General features: G+C 40.8%; 1 protein-coding gene across 7 annotated transcripts in view; it reads right to left on the reverse strand.

Moving 5' to 3' along the window:
* The window catches only part of FGGY (FGGY carbohydrate kinase domain containing), a 476,938-nt gene that overhangs the window by 70,596 nt on the left and 385,787 nt on the right, over positions 1-20,555 (reverse strand). For 6 of the 7 annotated variants that reach the window (XM_065912007.1, XM_065912026.1, XM_065912035.1 and 3 more), the window contains one exon: positions 20,305-20,399. The exons of the other annotated variant lie outside the window; for it this stretch is intronic. In XM_065912007.1, the coding sequence (XP_065768079.1) occupies positions 20,305-20,399 (95 nt within the window). The remainder of the gene's footprint in view (positions 1-20,304; positions 20,400-20,555) is intronic. 7 annotated transcript variants of the gene reach the window in all.

A 20,555-nucleotide genomic window follows, 5' to 3' on the forward strand; every position in this document is an offset into this window, starting at 1 on the left:
TTTTTCTCTTTTTTACCCTTCCTCTCCCCTAACATAATTGATCATTTGCAACAAGGTAGGATACAGCGTTCCGCAGTCAGCAACTCCATGTTGGATCCCTGATGATATAACCTTTGGAATTTTTTCCCTTTTGCAGAATCTCTGTCAGACCAACTTGCATTCGTCCCAGACATTTACTGACTCTGATCATGAGCAAGTTAATTACCTTCCTTGGGCCTTCCTTTTTCATCTGGAATAAGGGGTGTGGAGGCCTAAATAGCAAGGTTCTTTTGAGAACCTTGAGAACCTAAATAGGAAGGTACTAGCACAGAGCTTGGAATGTGGTGGATACTCAAGAAATGGCAGCAGTTGTGACAGTTAAAATAATACCAATGATAATCATTTACAAAGAGATGAGATGAGACAGATTTTGAGTTGGCAGTTGGGGTCCTTTTCCTTTCATTCATCAATCATTCAAATTTGTCCTTCCAATGAAACTGTTCTTTTCTCTTTAGAGCCCTTAATCCAAGATATACTATATATTTATTTGGGTTTACTTTTTCAAAGGTCTCTTACACGCCACTGTAAATGGGATGAAACCTGGTACAATGCTTATTTTACACATTGCTGTACCTGGGGCGGGGGAGGGGGCGGGTTGTATTTGTCGAATGAAATATAAATATTTACCAAGCAGACCAGGTCAGTCTCTGTGTTAGGGACTGGAGAATTGGAAATAACTAAATAACTAAAACTAGATTCTTACCCTTGAGGCATTCACATAAGGAATCAGTGAAAATTGACCAAAAAAAAAAAAAAATGGGAATGGGGCATTCATTAAATAAACCCAGTGACATAAATGGAATTAAATCTCTAGTAATCTTCTAGCACAAAACACCAATGAAGAGGGTGGTGTGGATCTCTCAAAGCTCTAAATGCCAAGAGGGATTCAAACTGATGGTGTTAAGCCCCAGTCAGAAATTCTCCTTGAAACATACAGTTAAAAAAAGAAAGAAAGAGAAAGAAAGGAGAGGCTTTTCAGAAGGCTGGCTCACGGCTCCTCCCAGGACAGTCTGATCCCCTTGGCTGGTGAAGCAAGAGGTCAAATCCCCAAACAGAAGATCAACCTCTAAGAGTCACTGGCTAGAATTTCTAATTCACCAGTGCCACAGCACACAGTCTGTCTTCAGTCAAAGAGGGTGGGCCCAGAGGCTTTAGCTTCCCCAACCCACTGTACACAGTCAAGCCACGTACCCTCTTCCTCCAGGAGCACAGAGAAGCAGGCACAGGGGTCTCGCTGGGAGCCCGTGAACCCAGTTTTTTCAGTGGCCTGGATCTTCCATTCTGAAGTCATTTTAATTACTGTACTATTAAGTATTTGTGTTGATTTCCTTAATATATTTTGGGTTATTGCCTCTGAAACAATTGAGCGTCATGCTTCTTATGTTCAGTTCGGACCCTTGGTGAACAGGACACATGGCTCAGCTTCTATGTATTTCACATAGTGGCCTCCTAAGTGGTCCACTAAATTGTTTGAAAATCAGGACCTAATTTTTTCAGCGTAAAGACGAGAAATCTGAGGCCCAAAGTAGTAGACCTCTTGTCCCAGGTTATATATTGAGTTGTTTAGTAACCAAACCGACTTTTAGGATGGGACTTTAAAAAAGAGAGTACCTGGGAATCACAAGGAACAGTCTGGAGTGAATGCCCGTGAGAATGGGGAAAGCTGTTTTCAGAGACAGAGCTAAGAACGAGGTGGTCTTGCGTCAGATTTTACCTGCTAAGGGTTTTCAATCTACATCTATCCAAAGCAGCACTTCTTCTTTAAGTGGCTGCTCAGCCAGATCAAGGGAGACTATACATTCTCTGTCAACTTCACCTCCTCTTTGGTACCACACATGTGTATGCAGCACCCGCTACTGGTTAAGGATGAGGGCTTCTGGGACCCTTCCCTGGAAGCCCATACCTAAGTGGGGTAAGCAGACACTGGAACACCTAAGGGCAATACTAGAGATAAACACAGGCCTGGGTGGGGCGTGCAGAGGTGGGCCTGACCACGGAAATGTCCTAAGGCAATTTTACAGATGGGTTCCAGTATTATTCCAGTGGACAGACTACAGGGTCAGAACATCACCCAAGTATATCTTATCAGCTTTGTGACCTTGGGAAAGTACTTAATTTCTCTGTGATTTGACCTCCTTATCTGCAAAGACCTCTTTATCTGCAAAGCACTAGGAATATCAGAATTGAATGGAATTGTTGTGAGGATTAAGTGATTTAATCCACAAAGTCACATGCACAATACTGGTGAAATCACATGAACACCCTCTGTTATCCTTTTAGGAGCCCCTTGAAGAGCAGGTTCCTAGTTCCCCACCATGTCACAACGTGCTGGACTCACAATGCCTGCTGCTCCTCAGCAGTCTAAGCACTTGCTTGAATCACCACTTTAGGGCTGTCTATAAATTTTTCCTCTGTAAATGTCTGTTTGTAGTGGTTAATCAGCTTACTAAAATGAAGACAACCACTATAATCCAATTACCTAAACCAGTCTGGTCTCTCAGGATCCCTCCTCATCAGAGATGCTGACAGGTGAAACTGACATGGCCAACTTCGTAGGAATTTCAGTCTGATCAACTCCATCCAACATATAGGCTCCTCTGGCCAAGGTGTCAGTTGAGGTGGGGAGGGGAAGGGGTAGGATTTGAGGTGGGATGAGGTGGGTTGCTTGCTTCCCATTATCTCAGTGGCCTTGTCTCAGAAGGTACCTTCATCCTGAAATTCTCAAACATGATATGCTACAACACTCTATACACAAATGTTCTCTTGTGAAATAGGAAAATTTTCCAGGGGCATTTAAAGACTTCAAAACTGTTAGAGATAAAAAATAAATCTTTGTTGTTACTCTCAGGTTGAATTAGTTTACAGCCTTTTTTTTTTTTAAAGCGGGAAGCAGTATTATCATCTAAGAAGCACTTGATGTTGTTGATTTAAAAAAAAAAAAAAAGACTATTAGCCTGAAACATTAAAACAAAAACAAAAACAACGGATAGAGTCACGGGATGTTGGGCAAAGGATGCCCCCAAGACTCCTGATCAAATTCCTAATAATTTGTTCATAGTTGATGACTCCCATTCCCAGTCAAGTGTGGTCCTTATGTATCGAGCTTTCTCTTTTGTTCCTCATGAACTGGGATGCTTTCCTAGGAGCTGAGTTGATATCTCTTCTGTCTGGTGTTGTTCCTTTCCTTTCACTAGCATCTCTATCTGAAAAGTCCACTTCCTACTGCTTCTCTGCTCCTCCTAAGTTACCATTTCCATTTCAAGCCTGACTTCTTATACAAAGCCACACTTCTCTTTCCTGCCTGTAGCTATTACCAGGGAGTAGATTATGTAACAGCACTCTCTGGTTTCAGGTTGCTTCATTTTTATTTTTCTAGCCTGTCAACTCCTTGAAGGTGGGGAACCTGGCCTTGTTTTTCCCCTTTTTCTTTTTTAAAACTGTAAAACATTTGGCCTTCTATCACATAATCCAGTGCTTTGACGTCACCAGTAGAAATAGTGTTTGCTTGGGGACAGGAAAACCTGTATTCAAATTTCAGCTTGATATTAACACCTAGTGTGACCTTGGGTAAGTTCTTTTCACTTTCTGTTTTCTCATTTGTAAAACTGAAGGCAAGAAAATTTGCACATAAATCTACTGTGACAATTAGGGGAGAAAAGGCCAACTATTGATTCTGCAAGGGAATGTCTACAAGAAGACCAGAGAAATATGAGTTTTGCAAGTAGCTTTCTTATAATTTGCTTTGAAATAGGAAGAAAGTTTGGAAAACCTTGAGTGAAAGATATGTCTCAATAAACACAAGCTCCGAGACATACAGACTTAAACTAACGCTATTACTTAACAGCTACGGGATGCTGGGCAAATTGCTTGTCCATTCTGAGACATTCTCTATTTCCTCATTTGAGTGATGAGAATAATCACACATGTAATATAATAACTCATTTAGAATGGCCCAGAGTTCTGGTTTAAGAAAGAGGAGTTTTTATTCTTTTTGACTAGACACTCCCTTGAACTGGGCCTGGTTCTGACCTGTAATCCAGCCGTGTCTCCTGATGGAAGTCGTAAGCTATGCACAGTCGCTGTCCTCAATGCCTGACTCAGAGTTCGATTATTCAGAGCTGGGTATTCACCAGAGTTGCTAAGGTTAATCTCTTGTCTTTTGGTGTTACTTCATCAAAGTGAACTGTTCTTCATGAGAACCAGCCACCCTTCCTCCCACTGGCCTAGCCCATTCCAACAGGCAGAGAGAAGGGGAAGTGGATTCACCATAAGGAGTGACTTCTCTTTTAATATTTAATAGCCACTGTATCATTAGAGTCCAGTCAGGAGACACGAAGCCACTCTAGGTCATTTAACAGAAAGAACTGAGTGCAAGAAATTGCTTTCACTGACGACAGAAGCAACTAAGAAGCCAAACTGATGATGCCAAAGGAACTCAGAGATCAGGGATGACAAAAAGCTGCTACTCCTCTCAGGGATCAAGAGCTGATGGGAGGCAGCAGTGTGACCAGAGATAGGGGCTGGGGATGTCAGGCTGGAGCTGAAACCAATGAAGTTTGAAGTTTGAAGGCTGAGTGCTTAGCACTGGGACCTGCAGGGGAAGAGGCTGGAAGCTGGAATCACACAGGAGATGCAGCTGCTGCTGCTGAAGTGAAACAGAGTAATGACCTGACTTCTCCCTGTTTCCTGCATACCAACCTCCATCAGTATCTCCCATTAACAAAAGACTAAAACTAAACCCAAAACAGTGCTAAACACTACTTAATGGCCAGTTCCAAGAGAGTCCAGGAAATGTAACCCACAGGTAGGAAAAAGCTACCTGGGAGCAAACAGGCAAATGAGTGGCCCAGCCGTCTTTTAATAATGTACCAAAACAGCTATAACAACGCGTAATTTACAGTCAGCTAACAAGGAGAGGTATCATAAATATTTCTCTAACTTTGTAGAATTCTCACTGAAAGTTTATTCCTACCAGGAACTGTGCTAAATACTTTCTGCATATTATCTCATTTAACCTTCATGGCACTCTTATGAGGCAGGCGCTCTTAACAGTCTCATTTGTACCGTGAGAACACCAGTTTAGAGAGGAGAGGTAAAAGGACTGACCTAATGTACAGCTTTAGCATCTGAACTCAGGACTGGGGCCCAGACTTCTGTGACATCTGAGTCTGTGCTCTTAACTATGGTCCTATTTATTGCTTATAATATGAATCATACTTCTAACAGTAAAAGGGAGGGTACTAGATAAGCTAAACATGAAACGTCTCATAATTACTGGGAGGATATTTTGAAGACCTACACTTCTAGGGCTGAAAGCTTAGAACACTCTGTGAACATTAAATCTGCCCTTAGAAAAAAAATTGAGATTAAGAAAAAAGATATCACCTAATGCAGTTTATAAAAGTCCATGGTGTTCCCTCTTGAAGGCAACAGTGTATTTTTGCTAGGAGGATGCCAAGTTCACCGGCCTCTGTAGGCTTGCTGTTTACTGACATCTGATAGGCTTCAACATCTGTTGCCCTTCTCGATTGATGGGTGCTTCATTTTAGCACGTCCCTGATGCCAGGCTGGTAAAAACCTTCAGTACTGAGGTCTTCTAAGACGCTCCTAGGTCAGTGACACAGCTTTGTTTGTGAAGCTGGCTGAGGGAAGAAATATTCGGGGAAGAGTGGTAAGGGACATGCCATCCATCTACCATGCTGGGTATTCTCAGTTCTACCCTTGGGTCAAGCGACAGCTCCACACAGTTATAAACCTGGGCAATTCTTAAGTTCAAGTCAAGTTTCAACGATCTGCTCTGGACCCTTAACAACATAGTATAGGATGAATTCTTCTGCTGCTTCTGTAAAGTTTCATAGAAGGATTTCTCATTTTGTTTTTAAAGAAATGGAAACTTTAGAATTTGGTAGCAGGGAAGACACAGTCTCTTTTGGAGAAGGGGTGTATACTTCCTTGACTCCATGGACACTATCTGACTTGAGCTATTTCCCAGTTCTGTGTTGGCTGCTGGGAAGCTCCAAGTAATCCCCTTATTTCAGGGTCAGAGACCCACAGGCCAAATCTGCCCCATAAATCTGCTTGGTCTGGCACTCACCAAAGCAGGGTTAAAACAACCTGAATGTCAATGTCCTTAGGCAGAGTACACATTCTCCAACCTTCAGAAGAAATCGTCTTGGCCTTTATTGGTATTGTCCCATGCTTATACAGACTAGTTGGCACCTGAAGGCATATATATTTGAGTCTAAGTAGTTGGGGTATTCTCTTTCTACATAGCTTCTAACTTGTGTTTTATTTTACTTAGTTTTATTCTGCTTAGCCCTTTATCATAAGCTTGCTCAAATCCTTTATGGAAGAGGAGTATGAATGATAAATTATTTTCTTCCCAAAGCAAAACTGCCAAGATGAGTGCAAGTAGCTGCATCCATTGCATCCAAGGGATGATCATTTTGGGTGAGTCTCTTTGGCCTGCCCCACCTGTTAAAGGGAGCCTCAACACCTAGTGGAAACAGGCCCAGACACATGCCTTTTCCAGATCCAGCCCACTGTTATCTGTCAGCCCAGCTATCACAGCCCACCCTATCTCCAGCAGCAGAGGGAGAGCAGAAAATGCATCCTGACATCACAGGAAGGACCCAAGTAAAAGGTGCATTAATGCAGGCAAAAACAAGCCAGCAGAGTGATTAATTTGGCCTCCCCTTCAATATTATGTTTACACAAGTTGATTATATAGCACTTAATTACTAATTTGCCCTACTTAAACCAAGAGTGCTTTTAATTTTTAATGAGATAAGGGAATGAGATGCCTTTACTTAGTAAGGAGCAGCTATTTTATTTCCTTCTCTTGTTTTGCCCAGCCAATTAATAACATTTCTAAGGAAATGTATCCTTCTCATGAATTCTTTCTCCTCATCTTCTTTCCAACCTCCCAGATTAAAAAAGAGATAGAAACAGACAAGAGGTCCTTAGAAATAAACTGACTTCACCTTCTGATCTGGTTGGCTGGGCTGGGAAAGGCCTTATAAAGCTGAATGACATGGGATCCATAAATGGTTCTATTTTTTGGGAGTTGGGGTGTGTCTATTCCCAGAAACCATGACTTGGTTGTTACCAACACCAGAACACAGTTCTGGGCCTCCAAACAAGGCAATCCCCCCAGAACTCTGCATTGCTTCCTAAGTATTAATGTCAGATCATTTTAAGCATGGCCCTAAGGCAGCCCATAGGAAGAGCATGGGTTTTGGAGTCAGCTCTGGATTTGATCACCACTTCTGCTACTTGTGAGATGATGTATTTAAACTTTCTGAGCCTCAGTTGCCTATCTGTAATGGTGAGGTGAATAACCTATTTTCAAGAAGTAAAGGTCATCTCCAGTACCTTAGCACACTGCCCAGCCCATCTCAGAAGAGGCACAGTTTTCCTATCTTTAGTGGAAGGTAAGGGAGGAAAATAAAGGCAGATATAAGGGGGTTCTGTTTGAGCATGCTAGGCTGTCTGTCATCTGTAGAGCTGGCAGATCTGATCAGTGCTACTCAAAGGGGCTGTCCATGACATGATGACAAAAAGAGTTGCGCCAGAAAGTAAACAAACACACTGATTCTTTCATTGAGAACACAGTGCTATGAACAAAATGTCATAATTGAGTTACATTCTGATGCAAGTCCTTTATCTCAGTGCAGATCTGTAACAAACCATTCACAGATTGGCCTCTGGTCTGCAGACAGGCCTGCCCAGCCCAGTCTGGATGACGGCGGAGGATGGTGGTACATGCTCCTGAACACTCTCTCCCGCTCTCCTCTGGGCTGATCCAGGCTCATGTGTCTGAACCATATCAACGAGCTTCCTTGACCTCTGACTTTGACTCCACCCAATGGAAACCTGACAGTCAATCAGTGAGAGGGAAGAGAAGGGGGTCAATAATCCAACTCGTCACTTCCAGTGTGACTGGCAAGACAGCTGACTTGGTAACCTCCACATAGTCCTCTCTTCTGGAGTTCAGAGGTTCTAGGAACTGTTTTCCTCCTTCACCTCTTAAGGTCCAGCTCTTACAGATTCCAGTGTACTACATCTTCCCTTGTGATCTCTCCAGAGCCAGTCCACAGTCTGTAAACAGTCCCTCTACTAAACTCCCTACAACTATCCTAATTTGAGGGTATCTTCTGTGGAGACCTTGACTAACACAGTGACATTTTAATGTATATTCAAATTCTAGTTGTCTAGAGAAGCAGACAACTAGAAGCAGAAGAATTGGAAAATTCTGAAAGAGATGGAAATACCAGACCACCTGACCTGCCTCTTGAGAAACCTGTATGCAGGTCAGGAAGCAACAGTTAGAACTGAACATGGAACAACAGACTGGTTCCAAATAGGAAAAGGAGTACATCAAGGCTGTATATTGTCACCCTGCTTATTTAACTTATATGCAGAGTACATCTTGGGAAATGCTGGGCTTTATGAAGCACAAACTGGAATCAAGACTGCTGGGAGAAATATCAACAACCTCAGATATGCAGATGACACCACCCTTATGGCAGAAAGTGAAGAAGAACTAAGGAGCCTCTTGATGAAAGTGAAAGAGGAGAGTGAAAAAGTTGGCTTAAAGCTCAACATTCAGAAAACTAAGATCATGGCATCCGGTCCCATTACTTCACAGCAAATAGATGGGGAAACAGTGGAAACAGTGGCTGACTTTATTTTTCTGGGCTCCAAAATTACTGCAGATGGTGACTGCAGCTATGAAATTAAAAGATGCTTACTCCTTGGAAGGAAAACTATGACCAACCTAGACAGCATATTAAAAAGCAGAGACATGACTTTGCCAACAAAGGTCTGTTTAGTCAAGGCTATGGTTTTTCCAGTGGTCATGTATGGATGTGAGAGTTGGACTGTGAAGAAAGTTGAGTGCCGAAGAATTGATGCTTTTGAACTGTGGTGTTGGAGAAGACTCCTGAGAGTTCCTTGGACTGGCAAGGAGATCCAACCAGATCCAACCAGGATGGCCTAAAGGAGATCAGTCCTGGTGTTCATTGGAGGGACTGATGTTGAAGCTGAAACTGCAATACTTTGGCCACCTGATGTGGAGAACTGACTCATTTGAAAAACCCTGATGCTGGGAAAGATTGACGACAGGAGGAGATGGGGATGACAGAGGATGAGATGGTTAGATGGCATCACTGACCCAATGGACATGGGTTTGGGTGGACTCTGGGAGTTGGTGATGGACAGGGAGGCCTGGCGTGCTGTGGTTCATGGGGTGGCAAAGGGTCAGATACGGCTGAGCGACTGAACTGAACTGTAGAGAAGCAGACTCACAGATATAGAGAACTTATTTGTGGTTGCCAAGGGGGAGTGAGGCAGGGGTGGATTGGGAGTTTGGGATTAGCAGATGCAAACTACACAGGATGCAAAAACAACAAGGTCCTGGATAGCAGAGGGAACGATATTCAATATCCTGTGATAATCCATAATGGAAAAGAATATGAAAAAGAGGGCATATATAAGTATAACTGAATCATTTTGTTGCACAGCAGAAATTAACACAATACTGTAAATCAGCTATTCTTCAATAAAATAAATTTTTAAAAAATTAAAAAAAAATAATGGTAATCACACTCAGCCTCACAGGAGTTCACTTCCAAGTATGACTGAGTTGAACAATCTTCAGCTTTGGAATTCTAGCCTAGGCCTTGGATTCTGGCCCCCGCCATTTCTAGCATTTGACTTTGGTAAGTCATTTAAACCTTTCTAACCTGTTTCTTCATTTGTAAAATTTATGATGATAATAGTATAGGAAATTTCCTTATGCATAACTTTTAACATGGTACCAAATTTTAGATGTTCAAATTTCTTTGAAATATATATGATTAGAGAGATGACATCCAAGTTTCTGTACTCATAGCACTTTATGGCTCACTGCAAAGTACCAAACATTTCCAATAAGTAACGGTAATAATATTTTCCTCTTGCATAGTCTTGATCATTTGTTTCAATGATGGAATCAGAAGTCTTTCATAGATTTCAGCAAGACCTCTAAATATTCCATGGCTCTGAATCTAACTTTGTCCATGATATCTATATCTATATGTGTGAGTTTATGTATGTGCAGGTGTAGGCATTTTTAAGAACTTTTCCCCAGTTACAGACAATTCCTGATTTAACTAAAGGTCTTATCTTCCCTCATGTTTTATTTGCTTCTATAGCTTAATTTACTGTGTTGAATATTAAATTTATATTGCACAGATCTTCTATTCCTAACATCCTAAAGAGAAGAAAGCCCAAGTAATTCATTTCTAATTTATCCCAACAAGGAAATTCACCATAAAAAATAAAAGCATAAATGATAATTAGAATGAGGAATTAAGTATGTATAGACATTCATTTCTACAAAATAATCTAACATATTTTTTCAGATTTGTACCAGTATAAAATGCTGTCTTAAACAAAATTAAGTAAAATAGAAGTAGGTAAACTCTATTTTAGAATTACAGTCCTGAAATCCTTCTAAGCAACTAAAGGACTCAGTAGATATTTGGCTACTGTTTGCTTTTATAAAAGTCTAATTCTTAAGTTCCTGAGTAAAAACTGCAGGAGGAGGGAGATATTTGAAAAAAATATCTTGTTAGCCTAAACCTCTGTGTTAATAACAACACTATAAAAAGTGTCTTTTAACTAAAGTTCTTAATTAGTTAAGTGCTTTTTTATATCTATCTCTATAAAAAGTAAATGGACAGGTTATGATTAAATACAAAAAGATGAAACACTACTGGGAACATGATATGAAGTCTTCTCCAAACAAAAGAAATAGAAAACTTCCAAACCAAAGAGGGTATGTTTCTTCTTTTTATTTCTACAAGTCATAATCAACAAAGTAGCAATGATAAACATGGATGCGGATATATTCTATTATCTATTCCACCCTGCAGAAGAGCAGCTGAGCTGCCACATTGTAATCTCTGCTTTTTCCAGGCAACAGATATAAAAAGCATGGTTTGAGGGAACAAAAAGAACAAGGTTATATGACCTCACTGTTAACATCCACTGGTTGCTGCAGAGATTCTGTGAATGACAAACCAGAGATTCCATGACTGACATAGGATGGAAAGTAACGGCCCTTGATCTAGGATCACCCTATGAACAGGAGAGTCAAATGTCATATATCTTGTATGTTGAAATAATCTCTTAAAGATAGAATTCTAAGTTTGAGCTACTTTTTAATATTTATTTATTTTTATTGGCGTATAGTTACTTTATGATGTTGTGTTAAAGTTTCTGCCGTACAGCAAAGTGAATCAGTTATATGTATACATATATGTTCTCTTTTTTAGATTTCCTTCGCATTTAGGTCACCACAGAGCATTGAGTAGAGGTCCTCGTGCTATACAGTAAGTCTTCATTAGTTATCTATTTTTTTACTCAGTAGGGGATCTTAGTTCCCCAACCAGGGATCGAACCAATGTCCCCCTGCAGTGGAAGCACAGAATCTTAACCACTGGGGAAGTCCCCAATTTTTGATTTTTTATATCCATGATGTCATTTTGCAAACTGGAGATATGTAATTAATCAGGACCTGAATTTGTTTTGTTTTGTTTTGTTTTTCGAGTAGGAGCAATTTTTAAACAAGATAAGAATGTACTGTTAGATGGCTAACAAACACATGAAAAGATGCTCAACATCACTCCTTATCAGAGAAATGCAAATCAAAACCACAATAAGGTACCATTACACGCCAGTCAGGATGGCTGCTATCCAAAAGTCTACAAGCAATAAATGCTGGAGAGGGTGTGGAGAAAAGGGAACCCTCTAACACTGTTGGTGGGAATGCAAACTAGTACAGCCACTATGGAAAACAGTGTGGAGATTTCTTAAAAAACTGGAAATAGAACTGCCATATGACCCAGCAATACCACTTCTGGGCATACACACTGAGGAAACCAGATCTGAAAGAGACACGTGCACCCCAGTGTTCATCGCAGCACTGTTTATAATAGCCAGGACATGGAAGCAACCTAGATGCCCATCAGCAGATGAATGGATAAGGAAGCTGTGGTACATATACACCACGGAATATTACTCAGCCGTTAAAAAGAATTCATTTGAATCAGTTCTAATGAGATGGATGAAACTGGAGCCCATTATACAGAATGAAGTAAGCCAGAAAGATAAAGAACATTACAGCATACTAACACATATATATGGAATTTAGAAAGATGGTCACGATAACCCTATATGCAAAACAGAAAAAGAGACACAGAAGTACAGAACAGACTTTTGAACTCTGTGGGAGAAGGTGAGGGTGGGATGTTTCGAAAGAACAGCATGTATATTACCTATGGTGAAACAGATCACCAGCCCAGGTGGGATGCATGAGTCAAGTGCTCGGACCTGGTGGGCTGGGAAGACCCAGAGGAATCGGGTGGAGAGGGAGGTGGGAGGGGGGATCGGGATGGGGAATACGTGTAACTCTATGGCTGATTCATATCAATGTATGGCAAAACCCACTGAAAAATTAAAAAAAAAAAAAAAAAAAAAAGAACGTACTGTTAACCAGGCATGGCAATAAGTATAAAGAATGTTAAGGGCAATATCACATTCTTAATTTAATCCTTCTTTAAATTAATTACCATTCCAGGATTTTCTGTTGATTTTCTATGAGGCACTCCCATATGGGATAGGACATCAAAAATCCAATCAGAGACCTGAATCTACTTAATAAGAAACCAGAATCTTATAGCTCTTGAAGCACATGCTTAAGCAGCAAAGGGCAAAAGGCTACTAGAGATGACGGTATCAGGACCATATGTGACATGAACAGGATTTTAAGAGGCCTGGGAATGAAAACCAAATGAAACTAAAATTCACGGCAAAAGACTCCTTACACACAAGAAATGTGAGCCCTGAAATTTCACCCACTATTGGTGGGAGTATAAGGTGCTAATATGTATCAAAATCCTAAAGCTTGGGCAAACTCTTTGACTAAACAACTATACTTTCCATAATTTAGTTTCTGGAAATAACTTAGGGTGTGGGCAAATTTTAGCTACAGAGATGTTATTAGTTGCAACGTTCCTTAAAACAACAGAGACAACCTAAATATTCAAAATTAGAGGACTGGAAAAAATAAGTCATTGCATTTTCTATGGGGCAGAAAATTATACAACCTACAAAAATGATAAATAAAGATGCTTACTATGTATTTTGGGGTGGGGGAAAAGGTTACAAAACAATATGCATTGTATGAATACATTTCTGCAATCAAGAAAAGTATAAAGTAATTTAAAAATATGGACCAAAGTATTAAAAAGATAGAAATCAGAATTTAATATAGTGATTGTTTTAGGATAGCAATATCAGTGTTTTCATACTTTTCTTTCAGCTTAACTGAATTTTTTTATTTTTCCCAATGAACACGAATTATTACTTGTATTCCAGAAAAAAGAAAAACTCAGCAAATTAAGATTGAATGTGCCAAGAAATGAGATGGTTTCATATTTCTGAATATCCATTATATCAATATATCAGTCCTTCCAAACCTCCAGAAAGCAAGATCATGATAATCAACTTTACTTTGCAAAATGTAAAACTGGTATTTATGGTGACAGAAAGCCAAACAGAACTAAAAAGCACAGAAAGTTTACTCTCACAAAATAAAACAGAATGGAGAGGTATTGTGTCACATACAAAACCACAGGCTTTGAAGCACATAATAGGTGATGAATATAAACTGGCTCCAAATGAAGTGAAACCTCGCAAAAAAAGAACAGAAAGGAGAGGCTTTGGCTAAGTAGTGAGGGTGTTTGCAAGGACTGACCTTGAGGGTAGACCACTGCGGTCAGCGTGGATAGTTTATCCTGTGGGCACACATTACAGAAAGCGTGAGTAATCACTGCTCTCCACTGGCCGCTTACATGTACTGGTCTGCGAGACGCAGGAGTCTGTCTGGAACGTGACAAGGAAAGCTGATGGTGGGAACGTGTGGAGTCAATGGTTTACAGAGGCAGCAGCCCTCACACCGTGGGAGGAAAAGAGGTTTTGATTAATTGGTTGATTCCAAGGGCTTGTTTTCCTTATCCTGAAAGATGACTGAATTCATTCTGATCTCTTGTCACTGTCTCCTTTTGCTGATTTTTGCTTTAGATGCTTCTCTCTACTGCTTTTTTTTTTTTTCCTGAGGTGGGGAGGGCGGGTGTCAAGATAAATAGCACTGTTAGAATTAAAGCTTATTTTATATAAATAGTCTTGGGGGAAAAAAAAACTGCCTTATAAGATAAGAAATTACAGGAAGCTAATGACGTCTGCAGAGGGGCTGAAGGAAGCAGAAAGTGGAAAGCCATTTTGTATTTCTGCCTCTTTGCCACTGGACTGAGTTTTTCTCTCACAGCCTCGTGAATCCGGTTTCTCGTGTTATGTGTCCTCTGTTTTTCTCAGAACTTCTCTATTGTCTGTGCTGAGAAAATGGAAGCATGCTGATAGCCCATAAAGTTATTTTTTCCAGTTTGTTAATTTTCCAGGACCTAGGAGCCTACAGAATTGTTATGGGATGCTCCAAACTTCTAATTATAATTATTTGCTTTCCAGGATATTCAGAATTAGAGAGGGTCACTTTGAAGTGCACTTATGGACAGAGGAGCAGTGGGTGACCTTCTAGGGATGGGGGAGAGGTCAGACAGAAAGATCACAGATGTCAAGACTGCCTGGATTCCATGGTTTTATGACTATAAGGAGGGAGGAAGACTTCCTTCCTTGTGTCCCCTCTCACTCAATAGCTAAACTTTTACCATGAAGGTGGAATCTCTGTGAGTTGACTCCATTTTATTAAGCTATAGATACAGCTTAATACACAATACTTGTCACACTGTCTAGTGGAAGAACAGTTTTGAAAACTGCTCAGAAAACAGCACCATTGCTGGGGAGGGACAATTCGTCAGGACTGCGGTCCCCAACCTTTTTGGCACCAGGGACCAGTTTGGTGGAAGACAGTTTTCCATAGACTGGGGGCAGCAGAGGTGGGGTGCGGGTGGGGGTAGGGTCGGGGGTGGTGGTTTCAGGATGATTCAAGAGCCTTACATTTATTGTGCACTTTATTTGTATTATTATTGCACTGTGATATAAATGTGATAATTGGACAACTCACCATAATGCATAATCAGATCATGAGGCATTAGATCCTCATAAGGAGTAAGCAACCTAGATCCCTCACATGTGCAGTTCACAGAAGGGTTCACACTCCTATGAGAATCTAATGCTGCAGCTGATCTGACAGGAAGTGGAGCTCAGGTGGTAATGCAAGTGATGGGGAGTGGCTGTAAATACCGATGAAACTTCGCTTGCTCACTCGTTGCTTACTGCCTGCTTACTAACAGACCATGGACTGGTACTGGTTTGTGGGCTGGGGGATGGGGACCCCTGCTGTAAGATATTATTATTCTATTGTTTAATGTGGCTGGATAGCTATATCAATACCCTTTGTGAGATTCTAATTTGAAAAGGGAATAGTAGGAAGACTCTACTGAGGAATTGATGCTTCCAAACCGTGGTGTTCGAGAAGAGAAGACTCTTGACAGACCCTTGGACTGTAAGGAGATCAAACCAGTCAACCCTAACCTGAATGTTCATTGCAAGGACTGAAAGCTGAAACGCCAATACTTTGGCCACCTGATGCGAAGAACTGACTCATTGGAAAAGACCCTGATGCTGGGAAAGATTGAAGGCAGGAGGAGAAGGGGACAACAGAGGATGAGATGGTTGGATGGCATCATTGACTTGATGAACATGAGTTTGAACAAGCTCCAGGAGTTGGTGATGGACAGGGAGGCCTGACATGCTGCAGTCCATAGGGTCACAAAGAGTTGGACACGACTGAGTGACTGAACTGAACTGAGGAAGACTTTAGCTGTCTAAAGGGAGGGCAGAAAAGGGCAGGGGAAGAGAGGGAGACTCTGAGGATGAGAATATGAATGGATAAATAAACAAGGGGTGGAAGCAGGAGCTATCAGTGGGCTGCAAAATTTGAATAGCAATGGACCTTGTAACTTGAGTAATCTCTCTCATTAATAACCCATCAGAAAATTCTATCAACTACCCCTTTCCCTCCAGCTGATACAATTTCCCCAGAATTGAAAAATATAGAAGTGTGCAATAGCTGTAAGTAAAATCCACAACTGTTCTTCTGATCTGTTTGTACCAGCAAAGAAAGGCATAGTGCTCTATCCCTGGCTGACGTCATCCATTCATGGCCTAAGAATTTGGGAAATCCTATCTCTCCAGGCACGTAGGCCTCTTCCTACGTGTAGCCTGGGTCTTTTGGAGTCTTCTTATCCTTTCTTTCATCTGAAGGAGATGCCACTAGCTGAGTATACCAAAGTCAGCCCATCTAGATAAGAAGTGAAATTCTTTATCCAACTACCATGTGTGTAGCCTATGAGAAGACAAAACCTATGGCCCACGAGAATCACTGAGTTGCTGGCAAGTTTTGTTCAGCTTTCTTAAAGGAGGGGGTAGCAGGCATCCTGAAGATCAAGTTAGGATCTATGAAATTCAGGTTTGAAGTCTGAAGTTCAGGTTGAAGAATATGAATCACAGGGAGGAAGTTATTCTGTTTCACCTCAACTTGCCAGAATCCTGAGCTGGTCCCCAGACCTGGGCACACAGGTTTGCATCTCTTCTTTAGAGAGAGATGAATGAATCCAAGTGTACATGCATTTACATTTCCAAACATAATCATTATAACAATGTTGATAATTAAACCTGGGCTTCATGGAGGTTCATGGAATCAAGATTGCTGGGAGAATTATCAATAACCTCAGATATGCAGATGACACCATCCTTATAGCAAAGAACTACAGAGCCTCTTAATGAAAGTGAAAGAAGAGAGTGAAAAAGTTGGCTTAAAACTCAACATTCAGAAAACCAAGATCATGGCATCTGGTCTCTTAAAAAGCAGAGACATTACTTTGCCAACAAAGGTCCATCTAGTCAAAGCTATGGTTTTTCCAGTAGTCATGTGTGGGTGTGAGAGTTGGACTATAAAGAAAAATGAGCACCAAAGAAGTGATGCTTTTGATCTGTTGTGTTTGAGAAGACTCTTAAGAGTCCTCTGACTGCAAGGAGATCCAACCAGTACATCCTAAAGGAAATCAGTCCTGAGTATTCATTGAAAGGACTGATGCTGAAGCTGAAACTCCAATACTTTGATCACTGGATGGGAAGAACTGACTCATATGAAAAGACCCCGATGTTGGGAAAGACTGAAGGCAGGAGAAGAAGGGGACGACAGAGGATGAGATGGTTGGATGGCATCACTGACTCAATGAACATAAACTTGAGTAAACTCTTGGAGTTGGTGATGGACAGGGAGGCCTGGCATGCAGCAGTCCATGGGGTCTCAAAAGAGTTGGATGTGACTGAACTGAACTTCAAGGAGGTCACTGAAGCTTTCAAAGGCTCTATCTCAGCAGTTCCACAGGTGTGGCAATTCTTCATTAAACATTTTTTAAAAAGGAAATAAATGAAACAAGCACCTGGAGAGGTCAATGACACTGTTTGACGATGCACAGCAATCACACAGAAGTCAAGACCACATTGGTTCTCTCTGATATGTGATGACAGGTAAGATTCAGGTCTCTTGCACCTGCTGGCTTTCTTTACTAGATTATAGTGTCTCCTAAAAATAATCAGAAGAGGCACTTAATTCTGTGGGTTGAACAGGGGTGGGACCTTGTCTTTAAAATGTGGTAAGCCTTCCAGTTGCTACTCAAGTCACTGATTCCAACATTCAATCTACCTTATCTTAGATACTGCTCCAGAAGATTAAGGGAGAATATTATGTAGTGAAGAAGAGGTCAGTGTGGGATGAGGCTCAGTTTTCACCTAGGAGAAGATATGAGTGGAATCTTCTCAGAGTTAGAAACTCCAAATATGACTAAGATATCAATGAGGAGCCATAAGTCATGGTATGAAGAATTGGATGGAACAGTCAGATCATGTCACACAACTCTGTTTTAGCTGTAGACAATCTCCTTTGTGACCAATGACATTCCTTTTCAGAAAATTCACTCTTGAACATTTAAGAAACCAAAAAATATTTTTCAAGAAAAAAGAAAAAAATAAAAACAGAATGAAAATCAACAGAGGATATATTAAATCCAGAGAGACCTTGATTTCAATTTTACTTCTGTCCCTTATTAACTGTAGCCTTAAGCAAATTTCTTAAAACATCTCTGAGCTTGGTTTTCTTCATATATAACATAGGAATGAAAAGCCCTACCCTGCAGGTAGGGGAGACTGTCAAGATTAAATGAGGTGTCTTCATCTGCTTGGGCTGACATCACAAAATACCAGATTGAGTGTTTAAACAACATAAACCTATTTTCTCAAGGCACCAATATCAAGGTGCCAGCAGGGTTGGTTCTGGTTTGCAGATGGCTACCTTTCGGTTGTGTTCTCACACAGCAGAGAGAAAGCAAGGTCAGATATCTCTTCTTAGAAGGGCACTAATCTCACCATAGGGGTCCCACCCTCATGACCTCATGTAATCCAAATTATGGCCAAATCTCTAAATATCATCATGCTGCAGGATTATGGATTCAACATTTGAATTTTAAGGGAATAGAAACTTCCAGTTCATAATATGACTTAACCTATGCAGGGCCTTAGTAAGCATCTCTATTGCTTTGTTCTAGCAATTATGCTTCATCCCAGGGAGGGCAAGGCAGCTAGTTACGAGAACATCTTCATCAATCAACACATTAAAATAAGTCACTGAAATTTCAACAATAAAAACCTCCATGTGATGTTTCTGACATTTACCAGAAAATCCAGAAAAATATTGAAAATTCAACTCTCCCATCTTTGTTTAAAAACTCCAGTTAAAATCCACAAGCATTCATGAACAGGTTCAATTCTTTGAAAGAGATATTTCATAAGCATCAGCTTGATAGGCTTGGGTAGGGTGCAGGGCATCACACTTTCAAAAATGTTGGAATGAGACTCTTGCATGTGACCATTTCCAATATGTACCCTTAAATTCTTTAATCTTTCTGGGTCTCTGTTGCCCATGTGGGTTGTGAGAGGTACCAGGAAGATTGTATGAAAAGCACCTAGCATAGTTCTTGGTACAAAAGAAGGTTACAATAAATAAAGCTGTCACTATTGAGCTATTAACGGAAAACCTGGCTTCAAGTCCTAACCTTGAGACCATGGGCAAGTCACTTAAGCTCTCCGATGCTCAGCTGAACAAACACTTCTTCAACTTTCAGTTACAACTTCGGAGTCAGACTTCTTGGTTTTGGTATTTACTAGCTGTTTCACATAAGCCAAGTTATTTAACTTCTTTTGCCTCAGATTCATCAACTATAAAAGGGGGATAATAGAGCTGTTGTGGGACTGAATGTACATTCCTGATTCAGAGAAAGAACTCCTAATGTGCTCCTGATTATTATTATAGATAAAGAAATAGAGTGGAGAGCAGATCACAGAACTTGTAAGAAGTCAAGTGAGGGTTGACTCTAGAGCTTGTGCTCTGAGCCCTAATCCATACTGTTTCTCTAACTTTTTGTAAACCTATTGTTAACCTTATTATTTTACAACTCAAAATCTCTCCATATAACCCACGTGTGAAATGTCTTTTGCAATTTGGTGGTAGGAAAAGCTTTGTCTCCCAAAGAGACTAATATGCTTCCTCTTTTTGAAAATAAGAATTATGTAACTTATCATGTGTTCTTTTTTGTCTTGGCTGCCAGGAAGCTCAGAGTCAAATTGTGTGCTCCATCAACACCATCAAGTTGTTTCCTTCTTCCTGTATCTCTGTTCCTTATTTTTCTTTTAATTCCCTTTTACTAACATTTTCATTTGTGTCTCTTGTTGAAAGAGGCCTTGGAGGTATTTAAAAAGCGGTGGGTGGAGATGAGGAAGTAGATAAAAATCAGAAATTCACATGAAAAATTTAAGTTTTCTACCTTACCTGTTTCTCTTGCTAAAAGAAAAAAAAATGGGGAAATTTAGATGAAATCATGTAAGAGTTATTTTAAAGGAAGGGAAAAAAAAAAGGAAAACCAACAGAAGAACAGAACGACTGACAGTAATGAAAGCCAAGTCAAATGAAAACTGCAATAAATATGTCTGAGGCTAGAAGTGTTTGTGCTTTCCCTGGCTGGAACCTATCATTTCTTAATTATATCCTGTGTGTGTTTTGCAAGACATGAGCTGCTGTCAAGAGGAAGGACAGCCCCAGACAGGGGAGGGGCCACGGCCCACCCCTCGGTCCTCACATACCTGTACAGAAGCGAAATCCCCCGAGGCACAGGCCCCCAGAATAGCAGCGCCCACAAGAACAGACTCCACCTCTTGCGACAGGACCACAGGCATGCCTGCGCAGAACAAGGCCACACCCTGGTTAGGGAGCAGGGCCAGGGGAGCCAGTCAGCAGCCCCAGCGGCACGAACACCTGAAGTAAAGGCAGTGGCAGGGATCCCTCCACACACACACACACACACACACACACACACACACACACACACCCTTAA

The sequence above is a fragment of the Muntiacus reevesi genome, chromosome 1 (genome assembly GCF_963930625.1).
Source record: "Muntiacus reevesi chromosome 1, mMunRee1.1, whole genome shotgun sequence".
Classification (NCBI taxonomy): Eukaryota; Metazoa; Chordata; class Mammalia; order Artiodactyla; family Cervidae; genus Muntiacus; species Muntiacus reevesi.